We start from the raw sequence: 20,606 nt of genomic DNA, 5'->3' as shown, positions 1-20,606 counted from the left end.
GTGAGTTAAAGTGTATATTTGTATTTGGGCACGAGTAATGCACAAATTAGTTCACATGCAGAATGTGCCTGGACTCAGTTGAATGATTGATTAGCAATCGAGTCCTGGCACAGCTGTATATAAAGAGGCATGGATCGCTCACTCGAGGTTGGGTGTTCAGAGGAGAGAACAGGAGAGAGAGACAGGAGAAATAAATAACAAAAGTAAAGCAATTGCTACACGTGCTGGTTCTGCACCAGCACGATACTTGTTTGGGGGTTTATGTTCACAGGTTTTGGTTGTTTGTTTTGTTTTGGCCAACGTGCCGTTAATAGTTAATAGCAACAGCACATTGACTCACAATACTGTGTCCTGCATTTCCTGGTATGAGATCACCATCAGTCCTTCCTTTCACATTCTTTCAATAAATACTGGACGTAATTTAATGCTGACTTAAGGGGTATGCATTAACTAGATCGCTACATTTTAACTGTAATGTTACTTGTATAAAAACTTGGACTTACAATAAAAACATATATGTACTCTGATAGCCATCAATAATGCACTACAGGTGCCTCTCATTAAAGTCTGAAAGCAGCTGATAACGTCGGGTGCAACTGAGAGTTTTCATTTATAAACAAAATTATAAGAAATTATTTTCTCTTACATTGACATGTACTTGCCAACTGCCATGCACTGCCTGACCTCTAAAACACTGTACTATACTATAAAGTTTTATAAGCCTGGGGAGACAAAAATTGATGTGACACTGTTGCACTAAACTTACATAAGAGGTAAGAGATTAAATAGTATTGAAGCTCAGAATAAATTCCTAAAGCGATATTTAAAATAAATAAATAAAAGAAATCTCATATAAATTACTCCCACCTTGTCTTTGCCATTGAAAGTTGCTGATAAGGAATGCCTCACACTGATCTCTCCAGAAAGTGATTCTGTACAATACATTTAATAAGGAATGATGAATGGTGTTATGGCTGTGGCAGTACTGGATCATGCTACTCAAATGGGTTTATGAAGGAAATTACATTAACACTTTGGTAGCTTATGAACATAGCTGTTATGGACTGTTGCATTATGCAAAATACATGTTTCCATTATTTCCATGTGCTTCCATAAATATCATATCAGCACCCAGCTTCCTGTTCTCTATTACATTACCAGAACACAGAGCTGCCATTAGTCTGGTATTTCGATCTGCTTGGGTACATTCTGCTTTAGATGTACAGTATACATACAGTAGCAATCATCATCAGAACCAGAAATCTTATGAAACTGCCTGCAGCAGTCCAATTAGTAGTTGCAGCAGCCTTTCTGATTTTAATATACATAGAATTACATCCCATACCCACTAGCCTGAACATAAAATATCATCTTTATCCACAGAAAAGAGCATTATTTCGATATTATATATTCCCACATTATTCTACCTACCAGGTCAATCAGTTTAAATGAGCAAAGCAGCATGGCAGGAAGACTGGGAATACATGTTCCTGATTATGCATGAGAACACTCCTGGCTACATTATCACAATTATTGGGAATGAAAACAGAAGACGTATTCAATACAAGGTCACCAATAGAGTATATTTTCCAAGCTCTGTAAATGTGTTCCTGGATAGGACCCGAAACATGAGAAATGCAAGATTCAGAATGAGGCACTTGCTTTTTGGGCTTATACAGAAATTAAGTGCAGTTGGCATCAAATTCATGATTTTGTTTCTCAAACATACAAAACATATTACACAGTAGTTCCTGTTTACTGCACTTTGAAAATAAATTCCTTTCACTAAAAATCAATTAAACTTTGTATTAAACTGAATTATATTCTGTTTTTAAACTTTCTTATTCTGTGTCACTTATTTAAATCATATGTCAAATTATTTCAATTTTTTTTTTTTGTCGTTATTATTGTTATGTACTTTTTGTAATCAATCATAAATTATATTTTTGGAAAAAATGTAATTAAAATAATTAAAACAGTATTACAGTGTTATTGTTGTGTTACAAGAACATAAGAAAAGATAAGAACGAGAGGAGACAATTCAGCCCGTCAGCGCTTGAACTTAAAGGACATCGGGGGGCTTTGTTTGTCTTGAGAGCCCCCAGTCCACATGGAGAGTATAACAACATTTGTTGTGACCTTGACTTTGACTAATATGGTATCTGGAAATACCTAATATAAAGATGTTCTGATTGGATTTTGGGCATGATCTGGTCAAAGGTGAGTGACTAGTGGCCATCGTTTGAAATATTACAAAAACGTTTTAAGACACTTTAAACGAGCTAAAGGAGGTCAGGGACACAAATAAACAAAAACAATGAACACTGTTATGACATTTGCTTTTTGATCTTGTTATAATATGACATGCCGTACTTTTCACAGGTTTTGTCAGTATATCTAATCCTTTAAGAAACATTTCTTGAATTATTACAGTTGTTAGTTAATCTGTATGTCCATTAAAGAGAATGATGTTTTTTTAAAGAAAATCTAAATTTATGTGCTAATAATCTCAGAAACGCAATAAGAAGAAATTAAACATACTATCGCCCACGTCATCTTGAATGATAAGCAATTACATTTCATTCATTGCTATTTAAGTATGTATGTCTTGGGCTGTTCAGAAAAACAAAAACGTTTGAAGTAAATGCTCGAGCTACAAAGTAACAGATGTATCATATGGAGATGTTTGCAGACTAACTGCGGCAGGTTTCCTTTAAGGTCACACTTGGACATTTCAGTATTATCTGTTTTTTTATATTTTATTATTAAATTATTTAAAGTTATTGAAAGCAGAAGATTACATTACATTATATTTGTTTTGGTGGCACAAATCTAGGGAAGCCTTCAATCTATTTAACAGTTTAGATTCTGTGTCATTGTTGTTCAGATGTTGTGCACAGGTGTGACACTCAAACAGAGGCATTCTTTTGTTGCGTTAAGTGCAACACTTACACAGACATCAGGTGCTGCAAGATTTCAGTTGGTTTGATACTGCGTTCTGCAGAATTTACATATTTCCCCTCCCCCCCTCTACACACACACACACACACGTGTAGGCCCTGAAGCAGCAGCAGCAGAAGAACCAGCGGAGACAGGGAGCAGTGCCTGCTTCCTCGAACCCACGACTCCTTCTGAAGACCGTCAAAGACATGGGCGACCAGACAGCTTCCAAAACCGGTAGGTGCAACTCAGATATCTGGGGTGCAAGGTTTTGTGCCCTTGCTTTGTATTACAACATTGTTACATGCACAGAATGAATTTGCCAGAGCCATGTGACTTTAATTGCAAATTCAGAGCTTAGCAAAATTTGTATTCTAAGGTTTTTACCCTCTTTTTGCTCACTAAGCAGTTTCGTCTGGGTGTTGGAAATTAATTAACCGAGGCTCATGGCTGTAAATGCATGGGGAGTTTCTCAAGGGTACTGAACAAGCTTATTATGGAGCAACTGTAGTGGGCTTCCTTAAATAAATGTCTTCTTCTAATCTTCCACCGAGGAATTGAATGCATATATTTGCATCTGTTCCAGATGCCATTGTGTTAGCATTTTGATTGAATGCCAATCAAGAATTCAGGCAGAAATACTGGTATTTAAAACACAATTATTTTTTTTCATGGACATGGTCTTATTTCGTCTTCTGTTCTGCTTGTAATTTGTAAGGACTTCTTCAAACACTAGTGTGATTCACCTGTGCTGGAGTAGGGAGGTGTTCTGTATTCACATTTAGCAAAGAGTGCACAAGACATCTTGAATCACTGTTACAAAAATACATATTTTCCATTTAGAATACAATTTATCAATATAATAGCAGCATTTAAAAACTTGACTTTATTAATATAATGTAATTTATTACTCACTCATAAAAGCATAGGTGCAAATACCAGTTTTGTTTTAGCTGGAGTAGTATTGGCATTTTAAGGGCCAGTTAAAGTGCATAAAGTTGCTATCTATGGTTTAACACTATGACAGTCTACTGAATTGGAAAGGTATTGCAGCTTGCCTTGGGGAATATACTGTTAGGTTATCAGTAAGATACTGGTCTCTGGAGTGAAGGATTACTGTTTTAACACCTGTCCCTTTCACTTAGATGTAATGTAATAAGCTGAAAAGCAATTCCAGTTTCCTAGCCACTGCTACAGTCAAGAATACAGAGTGTACTGAGATATCGCGTATTCATATTAAAAAGATCCATGCAGAAATGGAAATCTAAACTGTCGGCTCTTGTCCCAGTAATCTGCTAGAAATGCTATGATTACTTGCTTTTTGCATGTGATTGAGAAATTGGGGGAGCATACTGATGCTTAAAAAGTGACTAATTGCTCCCACTGTGCCTGTGTATTATGCATACAAATTCATCTCAATTGAAAGAATCAATCAATTGCTAAAAAAAAAATCTGCTCTGCCATTCATAATACTGTTATGATAGGGTATCCATGTTTGTGTAATTTTAAAAAGCTTGCATCAGGTTAATATATTTAATTTAAACAAAAGCAAAAAAAATGCAAAATGTGAATGCAAAATTAAATCATATTGTAAATAATTGTTTATGTGTCATTTTCTCTTTTTGTGCAACACACTCTGGAAGGATATTAACTATCCAGCAGAACTGAGAAGTAGGCATAGCTCATGCTAAACTGGGGATTAGAGCCTGACGACTAAAAATCTAAAAATAACCAGCATTTTTATAGAGTCCTACAGACATTTTACAACATTTACAACATAGTCGAAAACATGTTAATTGTACACAATCCTTCCAAGGGGAAGAATCTGTATTAAAGAGCTTATTGCAGATATTACTGTTAATACTATCTTAGGTTTTGAGCTGTACTAAGACAATCCTATTCCGACTGCAAAGAAGGCACAGTTTTAAAAAAAGAGAACATTTCATTTCAAAGCTTGTCATTTCTTTGCTTATCTGCATCTTCCGGAAACCTGGAACTGTGGAACAAAATGAAATACAAGAGGAGGACATACATTTTATATATATATATATATATATATATATATATATATATATATATATATATATATATATATATATATATATATACAGTGCTTTGCATAAGTATTCAACCCCCTTGGTCTTTTCCACATTTTGTAGTGTTACAACCTGGAATTAAAATGGATTTAATTAGGATTTTTTGTCACTGATCTACACAAAATAGTCCATAATGTCGAAGTGGGGAAAAAAAATCTACATATTTTTCAAAATTATTTACAAATAAAAAACTGAAAAGTCTCGATTGCATAAGTATTCACCCCCTTTGCAGTGACACCCCTAAATAAGCTCTGGTGCAACCAATTGCCTTCAGAAGTCACATAATTAGATGAATGGAGTCCACCTGTGTGCAATTAAAGTGTCACATGATCTCAGATTAAATACACCTGTTTCTGGAAGGCCCCAGAGTTTGTTAGAGAGCATATCTAAACAAACAGCATCATGAAGACCAAGGAGCTATCAAAACAAGTCCGGGATAAAGTTCTGGAGAAGCACCAATCAGGGTTGGGTTATAAAAAAATATCCCAAACTTTGAACATCCCCCGGAGCACCGTTAAATCCATTATTAAAAAATGGAAAGAATATGGCACAACCGTGACTCTGCCTAGAGAAGTCCGTCCACCAAAACTCAGTGACCAGGTAAGGAGGGCATTAGTCAGAGAAGCAACCAAGAGGCCAATGGTAACTCTGAAGGAGCTAGAGAGATCCACAGCTGAGATGGGAGAAACCGTCCATGGGACAACTATAACCCGGACGCTCCACAAAGCTGGGCTTTATGGAAGAGTGGCGAGAAGAAAGCCATTGCTGAAAAAAAAACATATCAAATCCCGTTTGGATTTTGCCAAAAGGCATGTGGGAGACACAGCAAACATGTGGAAAAAGGTTCTCTGGTCTGATGAGACCAAAATTGAACTTATTGGTCTTAGCGCAAAACGCTATGTGTGGAGCAAAGCCAACACTGCTTATCACCCTGAGAACACCATCCCCACGGTGAAGCATGGTGGTGCCAGCATCATGTTATGGGGATGCTTTTCATCGGCAGGGACTGGGAAACTGGTCAGGATTGAGGGCAAGATGGATGGAGCCAAATACAGGGAAATTCTAGAGGAAAACCTGTTTCAGTCTGCAGGAGACCTGGGACTGTGGCGGAGGTTCACCTTCCAGCAGGACAATGACCCTAAACACACAGCCAAAGCTACACTGGAGTGGTTTAAAAACAAGAACCTGAATGTCTTAGAATGGCTCAGTCAAAGCCCAGACCTCAATCCGATTGAGAATCAGTGGCGGCTTGAACATTGCTGTTCACCAACGGTCCCCATCCAACTTGACAGAGCTTGAGCAATTTTGCCAAGAAGAATGGGCAAAAATTGCAGGATCCAGATGTGCAAAGCTGGTTAGAGACTTACCCAAAAAGACTCACAGTTGTAATTGCTGCCAAAGGTGCTTCTGCCAAGTATTGACTCAGGGGGGTGAATACTTATGCAACCAACAAATGTCTTTTTTTTTGTTTAATTAACTTTTGTGTCACAATAAAAAATATTTTGCACCTTCAAAGTGTTAAGTATGTTGTGTAAATCAAATGGTAAAAATCCCAATTTAATCCATTTTAATTCCAGGTTGTAACACTACAAAATGTGGAAAAGTCCAAGGGGAGTGAATACTTATGCAAGGCACTGTGTGTGTATATATATATATATATATATATATATATATATATATATATATATATATATATAGAAATTAGAATTGTTAATTGAATTAGTACAGTGATATTTAGCTTTCAGGAAGGGGCAGTTGCTAGGCTGCTTTTAATCAGTCATTAGCCTTTATGCAGTTTTTTGTTTTATATATATATATATATATATATATATATATATATATATATATATATATATATATATATATATTAGCTCAAAGAGCCAGCTGCCCTATATATATATATATATATATATATATATATATATATATATATATATATATATATAATATTATTATTATTACAGTTATCAGTGACATTTGTGAAGCTTCATCTTTATTGAGATATGTTGTGTTCTCTTGTGTCTCCTCAGGGTGGAAGGTGAAGCAGTCAGACAGACGATCGTCCAGCCCTCAGAACTCCACCTCCAGCTCATCATCTTCTATGAAAACAGACCAGTCCTCTTCAGCAGCTTGCAAGAAAACATCTCAGAGGTCTGACAGACTCAATGCAAGTGAGTATAGGGGATTTACCTGGGCTTTCTCCTCAAGCACAAAATCTGTTGTCATCCATATTTAATGTGCATCTCTTTGAGGCATATATGCTGTACTGTAGGCCTCAATAAAATCTGGTACTTCATACAAATCTCAATCCTTCTGATGCAAGATCAGGCTTGAAATGCCAGTGTACATTTCTTGCTCAAGCAAACTCTAGTGCCCATGAAAATGTTTACTTTCTTAGAAACATAATATTCACAGGAATTCAGGAACTAGTATGGTCCTATGGTACTATGTTGGTGGTACATCTACATTGACTAGTGTGAAGTAATGGCTTTGTCTTCACGCAGGGCAGTTAAAAAAATATTGAAATGGTATTTTAACAAATACAGTGGAGTGACCTAGTAATAATGATCAAGGCAGTTATTAAGACAAGGTAAGAACACAAACTATGTAAGAGAAAACCAAGAAACCATTCATAAACAGAATATTTTTCTGAAAACCTTAAAAATAAAATCTGTAACATGTCATTTTCTCCTTCAGGCATACCTTGCTCTTTGTTTTCAATTGAAAATAAAAATAAAACAAATAGTGATTGTACCCCACATTGAAAGGCCTCTATCACAAGGCTTTCTCTTTGAAAAACATCTTCTGCACACCGACTTTTCTTTTTATACGAGGATGGTTTCTATTTGCTGTTTGGTTTAGGGCAGCTGAAGCGGTCAAAATGTGCAGAGATTGACGTGGAAACTCCAGACTCCATCTTGGTGAACACCAATTTGCGGGCCTTGATAAACAAGCACACTTTCTGTGTGTTACCCCCGGAGTGCCAGCAGCGCTTACTGATCCTTCTGCCAGAGGTGGATAGGCAGGTTAGTCTTGTCACAGAATATCTATTTTATTATTCTGTTGACTTTGTATGTTCACATTTATAGTAATACAAAACAAGTTGAGTCTGTTGTTCAGTGTAATACAAAAATGACTTCATTTCTATTGTAGACAATGCAAGACATTTCGTTCTCTTGTGTCTAAAGGTAAGTCAACACAATCTGTCTTTGAGGGATGCCTTTGTGCAGCTGGTGTAAAACAATATTAGTGGTGGATTCATAGGGTTTAGAAAAGTCATCATTAAGGGTTTTAAGCAAGCTGCAGATAAAAGGGGACCTCCTCAGCTGAAAGCTGAATTTCCCTATAGAGGACTAAGCAAGTAAAAAGATAGAATGCTTGCACACTTATGAAGCTCCACAGGTTTTGCCATTAGGTAAAATCAACCTTTCGATCTACAAAAAATCTTCATCAGGATATGAGAATGTTGCAACAAGCTTGTCTTAAATAGACCATTAATTTACATCCATTAGATACAGGTGAACAAACACATTATATCAGTCAAAGGAAATTTAAATCAGACTGCCTTGTTACATTGTTTCAAAGGCAAGTCAACATTGTTAATAATACTTAGTCTCATTAAGAACAATCTTCACAACATGTTCAAGTATATATATATAACATTATTTTCTCTTTAGAAACGAACAAGAGCTGTATCTTTATCAGATTGACATCACAAAAAAATAATAATTAACAATCAACAAAATAAATAAATTGTCTATTGACTATATATATATTGTGTGTGTGTATATATATATATATATATATCAACTCATTACACATAAATAATCAACGACATCACATCATAATCAAGACATGAAAGAAAATGGCAAGTGTTAATCTCAATATGTAAATAAATAAATAATCACCAGAACCGTCCCCATTTATATGCAATACAAGGTTAAACAGATATACTAGAATCTATACATGAACCTATTTCACATATTTTCTACATTTTACATCACCAGCAAGAGCGTTATATTTACAAAGAACTAGATAGTTTACAAAAAAGGTTTAATATCGAATTCTTCATTAAGACCTCTTGGGGACATTGTTTGTAAATAGTAAATCCAAAAAGTTTCTCTTCACAGTAACATCCTATTTAAATCTCACCCCCTCCTAGAAACCTGCATGAAAATGTACTAATTGTGCCCGTCCAAATAAAAAATATGTCATCGATGTAACAACGCCAGAGTCTTATGTAATGTGAAAAAGGGTTACACACGGGATCATAAACATAAAGGTCTTCAAAAAGTCCCATGTATAAATTAGCATCATTAGGTGCCATGGTGCTACCCATGGCTGTTCCCTTAATTTGTAAATAATAATCATTCTTAAATAAAATATAATTATAATCCAAAACGAATTCTGTCAATTCTTGAATACATTCAGTAGTAGGCAAAGTGGTTTTGAGATTTTTTCTTAAAAAATGGCGAATCACATCAATGCCCCCTTGTTTTGGTATATTGGTGTGTAGGCTCACCACATGAAGTGTCGCCAATAAGCAATCAGCTTCAATGTCATCTATAGTCTGTTTTTTTAGGAAAGTTCACTTTCATAAATTCATACTCTTTCTTGGTTAATTCACCAATATCCAAAAATAATTTCAATTTGTCATGTATTGCCCTAGTAAACTGCACTGTTGGGTCAGTCAAAGCTTTTGTATAAGATATGTCATCATTTAATTGTCTGTTCACTTCTAATTCATAATCTATTACATTCTGTATCACTATAGCACCCCCTTTGTCAGCAGATTGATAACTATGGAAGTATCATTTTTTTAATTCCATGATCGCTTCCTTCTCCCCTTTTAACAAATTATTAAATGTCTTATATTGTCTTGTTTTTCTCAAAATGGAAGTTACATCTCTTTCTACTAATCTACAATAAGTTTCTATTAAGCCATTTCTATTTTTTGGAGGGAGAAAAGTAGATCTACCCCTAAACAGTGTGTTTGTCCTCGAACTGTGAGAAGAAGATATTATTTCTTCAACCATTACACCAGAGTTTTCACTATTAGAGGCTGACAAGGGAGGTGTCAAAAACATACCAGAATTACTAGAAAAAAACTTCTTTAACCTTAATTTCTGAAAATACTTTTCCATAATTGTATCAAAATCATGGGGTAGATGGAACAAAAGATAAACCTTTCCTTAATGCACTCAATTGAAGATCTGACAGGGATTTACTGGAGAGGTTAACCACATGACTGCGTGTCCGAGGTCTGTACTGGATGGTCCGGATCGACTGCGTCCACCAAATTGTCCCCCAAAAAAGAAACCTGCCTTTGAGAGAAATGACTACAATCCAATCCGGTGTCAAAAGATGTTTCCTATAATTCCTATAATTTCCTATAATTGTCCTGTTTTCCAAAGGGCCTGAGGCGTGTTCATCCTCTCCAAAAATAGACCTTCTTCTGTTTGTAGAGGACTAAAAATGGTTTGTCTCTTTTAACTGTGCAGTCAACCTATTTTTACGAGGAATATCCATTTACTTCAGTTAAGACGGGTCCATCATCGTCTGTAAGCCCAAGCTTTTGATAATTATTATTATTTTTTATCTTATTATATATTCTATAACTTCCCTTAAAATACCATTATTTATTTATGTTGTAATGTCAATTTATTATAAATGCATGTCTGGATTCTGTGACATTTCATAATGTTGGCACAAAAAACCCTCAATGGTATTACAGCACTACTTGAGAATAATATCTGCAAAACATTGTGGGTAAAATGATTGAACCAAGCATGTTCTGTACTTTAATACTCTCTCCTTTATAGGTTGAGCCTGAAATATACTGTATATTCATTATATTCTAATAGAAACTTTCAACTGAGGATGCCTTTAAATGCAGCCTGAAATATATGAAAGTTGGAAGAGTTCATTTTTGCAATAAGTTCTGAATTTTAAAACATTTTAAGGTTATGATGCTGTGGAAAATTTTAAACTAAACTTCTTAATGTGCTGCGTGAATGTGTTTTTTCTTTTTTTTCTTGAATTTGTTGTATCAACTAAAGATGAAATGAGAAAGAAAATGGTGAAAGGGTGTTTACAATGAGAAAATCATGCCTTTTATTATAATATGAATATACTCCATAGTCAGTTCATCGCTCAAGTGCTAGAGACACACCATTGGCATAGAAATCGTGCCAGAAACAATATGGAGTGAGACACCACAGGAACTTAATGGTATTTTAGAAGACGTTTTCTCAAGTTACCTATGTCTGTCTTGAACAGTTTCATCAATATCAATCTATATTATTTTCATAACAACAGATTTAAGAAAATAAATATTTAAAACTGTCATGAGTTTAAGCTTCATGAATAGGGCCCAATGCTGTTAAGGTAATATGAGGACAAATGGGAAGAAGAATTAGGAAAACAGGGAGAAGGAAAAGAATGATACAAATCTAAAACTGGAACAAAAAAGAGACAAAGCAACAAACTTCAATGGAAGTTCTCAGGAAGAAACCCATTGTGTATGTTCTGTTCATGAGGCATTATAGAGGTTAGCTCTAGTATTGTTTCTGATTTAAACGTAACCAGAACTGAATCTGCTTCAGGAGGCTAAAGGGGAAGACTTTCATAGCTGGAGAAGGGCTATGTTTCAAACAAGTGAACTGTGAAGGAGGGTTGTCTGTATATTTTATTATGGATGCCTCTGGATATCATAAACACAGTCAGTGATCTGAATAATTTGGCTGCGGATTATGGAACTGGAGATGACTACATATAAAATCCCAGAATGAAGCTAGGCATTTTTAAAATTGAGGACTTAATGGAGAATGACCTTTAGATGATGTTCTCATTACATAGTACTTGAATAATAGCCAAGAATGACTGCACAATCAGTGGGTGAAAAAATACCTCAGCATGTACTGATTTACTGTATTAAAAGATGGTAACTGTTGAAGCTCATGAGAACGCATTTTGAAAAAGCAGACAAGGATCTTACAATCAACTCAAGATTCATAAATAATAATGAAGAACAATAAAGAGCAGAACATTTTTTTTGTTTTTGTTTTTTCATAAATCACAAAATAGAGCACATCATGACTATAATTTAGAGCCTAAACCTCGTATGTTAGTCACTGTACTTACGCCCCTGAAGTTGTAACATGTTTAACCTGATTGCACTATTGGCTCTTCCTCTATTAGGTGAGTGCTGATGGACTGATGAAGTTGAGCAGCTCGGCCTTGAATAATGAATTCTTTACATCTGCAGCTCAGTCCTGGAAGGAAAGATTATCAGAGGGTCAGTATCTAGTTCTTAGCTTATTGTACTGTAGTACTCTTGTATAAAATGATGTCTCTATTTGATTATTAATGTCTTACTTGATTTTCGAAAAAGGCTATAATGTGTCACTGATGCAGAAGCCACTGTGTTAAAAGGCATGTCATATGCAGACAGGCTTAAAGAATTGAATCTGTTCATCTTGAACAAAGAAGACTCCGCGGCGCTCTGATTCAAGCATTCAGAATTCTAAAAGGTATTGACAATGTCGACCCAAGGGACTTTTTCGACCTGAAAAAAGAAACAAGGACCAAGGGTCACAAATGGAGATTAGATAAAGGGGCATTCAGAACAGAAAATAGGAGGTCATTTTTTACACAGAGAATTGTGAGGGTCTGGAACCAACTCCCCAGTAATGTGGTTGAAGCTGACACCCTGGGATCCTTCAAGAAGCTGCTTGATGAGATTCTGGGATCAATAAGCTACTAACAACCAAACGAGCAAGATGGGCCAAATGGCCTCCTCTTGTTTGTAAACATTCTTATGTTCTTATGTTCTAATAAATGGAATTACAGGTGTTTAAATGGTTGGAAACTGCATTACAGGTTCCAGGTGGTTAAAAAGAAAACGTCCTTTATACTATATAAATAATAATAATAATAATAATAATAATAATAATAATAATAATAATAATAATAATACATGTTTTTAATTTGTTGTTTATTTGAAATGTATTACCAATGAATTAATAAAACAAGATTGCTGTTTTATTTTTAGAAATATGATTGGTATTTACTTTATAAACATGATTTGATACACATTTTCAATAAAGGTATGTACATTTCGCAACCACTAATAAGCAGAAATAAAAGTATTAGCATTACAGGACAATGCTAACTAACAGAACTAATGAGGGCTGACAGTAATGTAGTCTGTTTTTTTGTTGTTTTTGTTTCACTGATTTTCTTGATAATTGACCCACACACTAAAAGGTAGCAAGGATGCATTCCAAGGCCAAAAACTAATGCAATCTTCTAGCTTCTCCTGCTTTAAAGGCACAGCAACCAGTAATGAACCTTGACTAGACGAGCAAACTCATATACAGGCAGTGTAGAAGTAGCACACTATTAAATTGAGACATAGAAATGAAGTCGTCTCGTCTTATTTATTATAATATACACACCGGTAGATAATTCAGTCAGTGTGATTAGTGCTTAAAGTAGGGATAAGGAAAGACCATGTGTATGCTACAAATCAGCGGACATGTTTAACTGCAGTATAAATCCCCCCCCCCCCCCCCCCCCCCCCCCAGAAAGAAAAACTAGCTCCCAAGCAGGGTACTAAATTGTATAGAAAACATGTCCAAGGGAATTACTCAGATTGTCTGAGTATCTGCACTTCCTTAACAGACAGTCAATCAGCAAGCAAGAAGACATTCAAAGAGGTGCTAGCAACTTCTTAACCACAAAAAGAACCTCTTACCAAGACCAGCAAGTCTCCTCCTGTAATGTGTTGGAACTCAGGAGAAATAGCTGCCAGTTACCAGCTGCTTTTCTTTTTTATTTCCTTTCACCCAGGTGAGTTCACACCAGAGATGCGACTGAGAATACGACAGGAGATAGAGAAAGAAAAGAAGGTGGAGCTGTGGAAGGAAGATTTTTTTGAGAGCTACTATGGCCAGCAGTAAGCTATAATAGATGTTAACAGGATAAACTATTTGTTTCATATCGAAAAGCAAAATTAAATGTGGTTCCATTCAATATATATGTTTTACTGCATTAGTCTTTAATGTAATTATGAACAACTGTTAAAACAGCACAGCATGTTTTAAAATGCATTGCCCTTTTGGTTGCTGTGCTCCCCAAACCATCAGTTTGATGGTGGAATACATGATTAATCATGAGTATATACAGGGAGTAATAGTTACGAAATACAATTACAGGTTATAGCAAGTGCTTAAGGATGTGTGTCTAATGGTTAACAGAGCTTTAAAGCTGTTCCAGTTTTGGGATCAAACTATATTGTTCATAAAAATGTCTTTTGCTGATTAAATGTTTCATGATGCTTTTTTAGGCTGTAAGTAATTCAATTTTGTGTTGCTGTTGAATTTCCGTTAGAGAAATACACAATTCATTTATTTGTACATATTTGCCCAATTTCCATGATATGATCTTCAATGAGTTAGAATAAAATGAAAGGGTACAACAGCCTTTATTGTACTTCAGAAAGAATGGACAACCAGTCAGCAATGGATATTTTTTAAAGCTGTTTTAGTCTGTCATTTTTAGTTTGGTTAGCGCGATTAGAAGAGATGCATACGCACTAGATAGAAATATTAGAAATGCGATGTTGATCCTTAGTTTGTCAATATACAAAAATACAACTGTAACAGACTTTTCTAATTTATTAATTTTTTAAAACACCATGATTAGATTAGTGTTCCAGTATTAATCTGCAGGTAAAGCAAAAATAGAATTGTTGGCAAAGTAGCAGCAATACTTTTGTTGTAGATGAAGATATGTGCTCATATTTTCCATCTAGCCCATTCTACCATTTTTCATAATTTTCCAAGGAACCACATTGTTTGAATTACATCTGCCATTTTTCTTACTTGTTTTAATTTATTTATTTTCAGTTCTGGTCTAAGCTTGGAAGAATCAAAAATGCTTACAGTAGCCACTAAGGAACCAGAAGCCATCATACAACAGCCCATCCCTTTAGCCCCCAGGCAGACGCCTGCAATGAAGACAGAGGTGGAGGCCGAGCTCAAGGAGGAACTCAAGGCTAAAATAGACAAAAAATCTGCCTCTGAAATTAAGAAAGAGGACAAGAAAGCCTGTGGAACATTAGAAATTTTAAAGACCCATCCCAGAAATAAAACACTTAAAACAGAGAGGTCACAGGCCAGAGCAAGCCCTGAAAAGACTCCAGAAAGCCCTGTAGTCGAGAAGCCTTTTGTGGATGTAGCAAAGGTGGTTTCAGCAGCAGTTAATGTCAAAACTGAGGACAAAGCAAAAGAGAAAGAGTTCCTGACGAGAGAATCACAGGAGCAGGGTGGATGCAAACTAAAGGTGTCTCCACAGACCACTAAAATACCCAGTCACGACAAAATGGAAGTGACCATGACACCAGTGGACAAGCAAGAGGGTGATAGATCCAGGAAGATGCAGGAGGCGGAGCAAATGGAAGTCACCCAGGCGGGACTGAAGAGAAAGTCCCCTAGTCAGCAGGAGGAGGTGCTGTCAAGCCCTGAGAAGAGGCCCCGGGTGTCAGAGCAGCAGCTATTTCGGACTCCTCCCAAAAGCCCTCACGACAGCAGGGAAAACACTCCAGAGCCAAAGGTCCCTCCACTAAAGGTAAGCACAGAAGGTTCTGTACATGCAGCTGTTCTGTAGGGGTGTATGAACTAGCACTTTAGTCTGGAGGTGTGCTTGTTTATTGGTGAATAGTTAATTTGATGTTTTATATACTTACCTGTATCCCCTAGATATTACTATGTGTACATTTTAAAGACACATTTGATTTATTGGGTGTTGCTGTAAATCTAAAATGTAAAATATATTTTCTTCACTTTCAGATTCCAGTCTCAAGGATCTTACCAGTGGCAGCCCCTGCTGGTCAGGTCTCTCCCAGGGCCCCATTCACATCCCCTATCACCAGTCCTGGGCGTACAGGGGCACGCACCTTGGCCGACATCAAGGCTAAAGCCCAGTTGGCCAGGGCCCAGCGGGCAGCTACTGCTGCTGCAGCAGCCGCAGCAGCCACAGTTTCATCTTTGGGGGGTTCCGTGCCGGGCCCTGGGCCGGGGGGAGGAGGTGGCCCTAGTGGGGCCAGTGGCACAGGAGATGCAGTTAGTGAGCCGGGTACAGCAGAACTGGGAAGAGCTAGAGGAAGAGGAGCTGCAGGAGGGATTCTTCCTGCCAGTCCAGAGGCCCATGCGAAGAGCTTATCCTTCAATGGCTGTGACTCGAGAACACAACTACAGCAAACCGCCACATCAGAGGCCAGAGCCTGCTATACTAGCACAGCCTCAAACTCGTTGTCTGCAGGGTCCCCACCAGCCACCACATCTCTAATAGGGAACTCCAGCACAGAAAACACAGCTAGTCCATTATCGACTTCATCGCAATCATCAAAGTCTGGCGGAGCATCCAGTTTCACTTTTAAAGAGCAATCAAAATCAGCAGCTTCTGCTCTAGATGTAACTCAGCCACCAACACAGTCATCAACAGTACCAGTTAATGATGACAGTGAGACTGACATTGACAAAACTGGGAAAGCAATAATTACAGAAAAAGGTATTGATTTGTCTAAGGAAACATATGCATCTCCTTTAGTACAACAGCCGTCAGCCTCAGTTGTCTCCACGGTGAAGCCCCCTGACACAGTTTTGGCCTCTAGCATGCCTACTGTGTCTCCGCATTCTAGCATTGCAGTAACCCTTGAGACTTCAAGCAGTATTCTCTCCACAGCATCGAGCCAAAAGATGCCAGTAACCCACCCTGCAGACGGGCCTGTAACCAAGACTAGCTCTTCGATCCCTGCAAACAACCCACTTGTCACCCAGCTTCTGCAAGGAAAAGAAGTCCCCCTTGAGCAGATACTTCCAAAAACCCTAACCAGAAATGAAGTGAAACCACTTATCGTGGCCTCGGGTGATAAAGGGAAGGTGTCCAATACTACTACAGTGGTGGTGTCTGTGGCAAACCCAGTACTCTATGGAAAAGCGGTCAACTCACAAAGGCATTTGTGGCCAAGCCAGGTGATGATGGAGAAGGTGGACCTTGCCCAACAACAAAGAGAAATGCTCAATAAGACCACACAGCAACAAATACTGCAGACCCTCATTGAGAGGGCCCAGGGTCAACATTTTATCCCAGTGTCACATCCTTCACAGCAGGGGTTCTGCCACTTTGACCTCCCAATAGAAGAAAATTCCAGCAGTCAAAGATTTACATTGGGTTTCATGGGTCGGAAAAGAACCTCCAAGCCCGCCATGTCAGGCCATTACCTTCTCAACATCTCAACTTATGGGAGGGGTTCTGAGAGCTACAAACGGGCTCAGCTGGCCAACACAGAGAACCGGCTGGGAATGAATGTCCCCTTTTCTGTCTTGAAGAAGGAATTCAAAGAAGGTGATATGACTGCTGGGGAAAATGAAGAGCAACATGCATTTGAAAGATCTGATGATTTGGCAGCAGGCCGGTCTGAACTTTCAGCTGTCAAGAAAGAGCAGCAGGGGCCTCTGGATGTGGAAAGAATTAGAGTGAGCCCAAGTAACATGCAACCTGATGCATTGCTTGATGTCAGTTACAATCACAGGGTTAAGCTTGAGTCTGCCTTGATAGATCAGTTACCAGACAGGGAGGAGGGCTCAGCCCTGTCAGCCAGCAACAATGCTGTGGCCATAGCCAAAGAAATTGACCAAGTATCCAAGTCTAGCATAGCTCACAGTGAAGCTGGCAATCATCCGCTGGGTAACTCAGAACTTTATCAAATGCCAGTTTCTGCGGGAAACCACCAGCGTCAAGAATCTATTTGCCACCAGAGGAAGTTATATGAAAACCATAGCTCAGAGGTTGGACATTTTTATGGTGGTAAAATCAATGTGTCTGCATCACATGCCCTGAATCACAGTTCCAAGGCACCTGGGAACTCCCCAGGCTACAGCCCAGTATCAAGCAGTGCCGGAAGTGTCATGTCTTTTTCAGTGACTGTCACAACAATTCCTGCCAGCCGTACCTTAGACCATGTCAGCCATGGGGAAAGAACACCAATGCAGGCTTTCACAGAAGGCGTCGGTATAGAGGACTCTCCTTCAGACTGTTACTGCAGGCTGAAAGCCATGATCATGTGCAAGGGTTGTGGAGCATTTTGTCACGATGACTGCATTGGCCCTTCCAAACTGTGCGTCTCATGTCTAGTGGTGCGATAAGAAAAAGAAAAAAAAAACACTGATTGGTTTAAATCAGGATTCCTTAATCTACTCTCTCTCTCTCTCTCTCTCTCTCTCTCTCTCTCTCTCTCTCTCTCTCTCTCTCTCTCTCTCTCTCTATATATATATATATATATATATATATATATATATATATATATATATTAAAAAAGAAGACAGCACCTTATACTAGACTTGAGTCACTTGTGTTTGTGAATTGTGACAAATTTTGCACTAAGAGAATCACATCCTTATTGCACAATGTTTTATAAAAAAAAGAAAAGAATATATATATTTTTAGTAAAAAAAAAAAAAAAAAGACTTGAAATTGACAGATCCCTGCTTTTTTTCATAACTTTGGCTAAATCTTTCCCAGCATGTGTTCTTGTTATGGTAATTACTGTCAAATACCATTTGTGCGTTTGACAATTAAAAGTTAACTTAGCTTGTTGGGCTTGGCCAGCGTTCTTGGCTGACCTCATCTGACAATTACCTCCTTATTTTGCTTTTCTGAGCAAATTAAAGATAGAAATTACTTCCAGTGAGGGAAGGGAGCCTTTTTTGGCATTGTTTTGTTCTGAGAAGTGGGTTATTTAGCCTACTTTTTTTTTTTTTTTTTTACCGTTGAAGCTCATATAAGTTATATATTGCAAGACAATATAGATCATATATTGTAAGCACTTGTCATTTATCTCAAACTTAAATTTATTATTTTTAGGCAAGGCATTACAAAAAATTCAGGGTATGCATGCTGTTGAGCAATATAAAAATAACTTCAAATCTCGTTATTAAACAAATAGGCCACGGTCCATGTTTTAGTGTATTTTTTTATTTTTTATAATTTGACTTACTTTAAACAAAAACTTTAAAATAATATATTTTAAGTGATACATTTTAATATAATAACTCTTATCTACAAGTAGCAGATTTAATTTAAAAGACATACAGGGTATTCATTTGATATTTGGTGTGATGGCTGTCCCATTTTTTATTTTATTTTTGGTTTTCCTTCAGCACTGTATAAAGCAGTGACTTACTGCACAGGCCTTTTCATCGGTGAAAAAGCTTTAATGGTGTTATTCTAGTGCTATGATTGGGGGCGGATACCTGAGATCCACGTTTACTTATATATATATATATCTGACAGTCGTGTTCACTGGTGATCAGACAGCAATACTTACATTGTAAAACACTAGGGAAATGTACAAATATTATCTTGCACCCAACCTGGCAGTTACATTGAGACAAGCCTTGCTCGGCTCTTGAGTCAAAAATTAGAGTTTAGAGAGAGAAGTACTGCTGAAAATGACTTGAGGGTGAGATGGAATAATTTATAGCAGTGCTTGCTTAAAGAGTTAAGGCAGCCATGCTAAAAATTGAAACTTTTGGCTAGCTGCAGCTCTTAATGAAGTAATTGAACCCCAATTAGAGACTATTACCATTACTTCAAGGGTAGACTATTCCAGTCCATTCTATTGCAAAACATTGTTCCAGACATGTCCTTAGTTACTCACTGATCTTAGAAGGGCTAATTGCAATAGAATGGACTAGGAGAGCCAAGGTTACCTATGCCTAGGGCTTCTGATTTTTGGTTTTAACCGATAAAACCCGATAAAACACCCCAGATACAAAATAAACACCGGAAAACACTGTAAAAACTGTGGAAATGGTTAATCTAGTCACGTTGACTTTACCCTTTTTACATTTAAAAAAATAAAACCTACTACAAAAATAATAATAAATACATGTCCCTGTGCTGCTGGGTAATGTCCTGCTTTCCTGACTTGTATCTATCATTGATTAGTTCTGAATACTTTAAACCCGCCCCAACTACTGAGTGAAAGCACATTCCTACATTTCTACTGGAGACTCAACTTGCAAGATTTAAAACGAGATTACAATCAGGATGGAGGCTTGTTAGCTGGATTTAAAGCTGTATTACAGTTAAGACATGGAGGATTTAATACAGAATTGTGGCGAAATGTACAAAAATGCTTACACACAAAAACCCCAGAAGAATGTGCCCGTGACCATAGGTATTTCGTTGTGGAAGATAGCAATGGAAAGAAGGTACAACTTAAGTGTGCAAGTACTGTCGAGTTACTATACATATTTTGACACACACACACACACACACACACACACACAAAAAAAAACGCTCAAGCATTTCGGAAAGTAACCAAAACACTAATTTCATATAGTATATCAAAAACGAAAGCCCGGAAAAAATCTGATTTACATAAAAAATAGCTAAAAATAAGCACCTAAAAATGTAATTAATAAAACCCGAAAAACAGAAGCCCTACCTATACCCCTATCTTAGTGAGGAAGGTATGGAGTGGGCATCTACCGTACAGAC

The 20,606-nt window shown here is 37.2% G+C and overlaps 1 protein-coding gene across 6 annotated transcripts in view; it reads left to right on the top strand.

The window, feature by feature from the left end:
* The window catches only part of LOC117403051 (putative Polycomb group protein ASXL2), a 102,999-nt gene extending 84,600 nt beyond the window's left edge, over positions 1-18,399 (top strand). For all 6 annotated transcript variants that reach the window (XM_059023721.1, XM_059023722.1, XM_059023723.1 and 3 more), the window contains 7 exons: positions 3,057-3,177; positions 7,067-7,207; positions 7,899-8,062; positions 12,237-12,333; positions 13,890-13,995; positions 14,948-15,668; positions 15,890-18,399. In XM_059023721.1, coding sequence (XP_058879704.1) covers positions 3,057-3,177; positions 7,067-7,207; positions 7,899-8,062; positions 12,237-12,333; positions 13,890-13,995; positions 14,948-15,668; positions 15,890-18,247 — 3,708 coding nt within the window. In that variant the 3' untranslated portion in view covers positions 18,248-18,399. The remainder of the gene's footprint in view (positions 1-3,056; positions 3,178-7,066; positions 7,208-7,898; positions 8,063-12,236; positions 12,334-13,889; positions 13,996-14,947; positions 15,669-15,889) is intronic.
* The last annotated feature ends 2,207 nt before the right edge of the window (positions 18,400-20,606 follow it).

The sequence above is a fragment of the Acipenser ruthenus genome, chromosome 5 (assembly GCF_902713425.1).
Source record: "Acipenser ruthenus chromosome 5, fAciRut3.2 maternal haplotype, whole genome shotgun sequence".
In the NCBI taxonomy this organism is placed as follows: domain Eukaryota; kingdom Metazoa; phylum Chordata; class Actinopteri; order Acipenseriformes; family Acipenseridae; genus Acipenser; species Acipenser ruthenus.
This window is presented reverse-complemented; position numbering and strand designations above follow the sequence as displayed.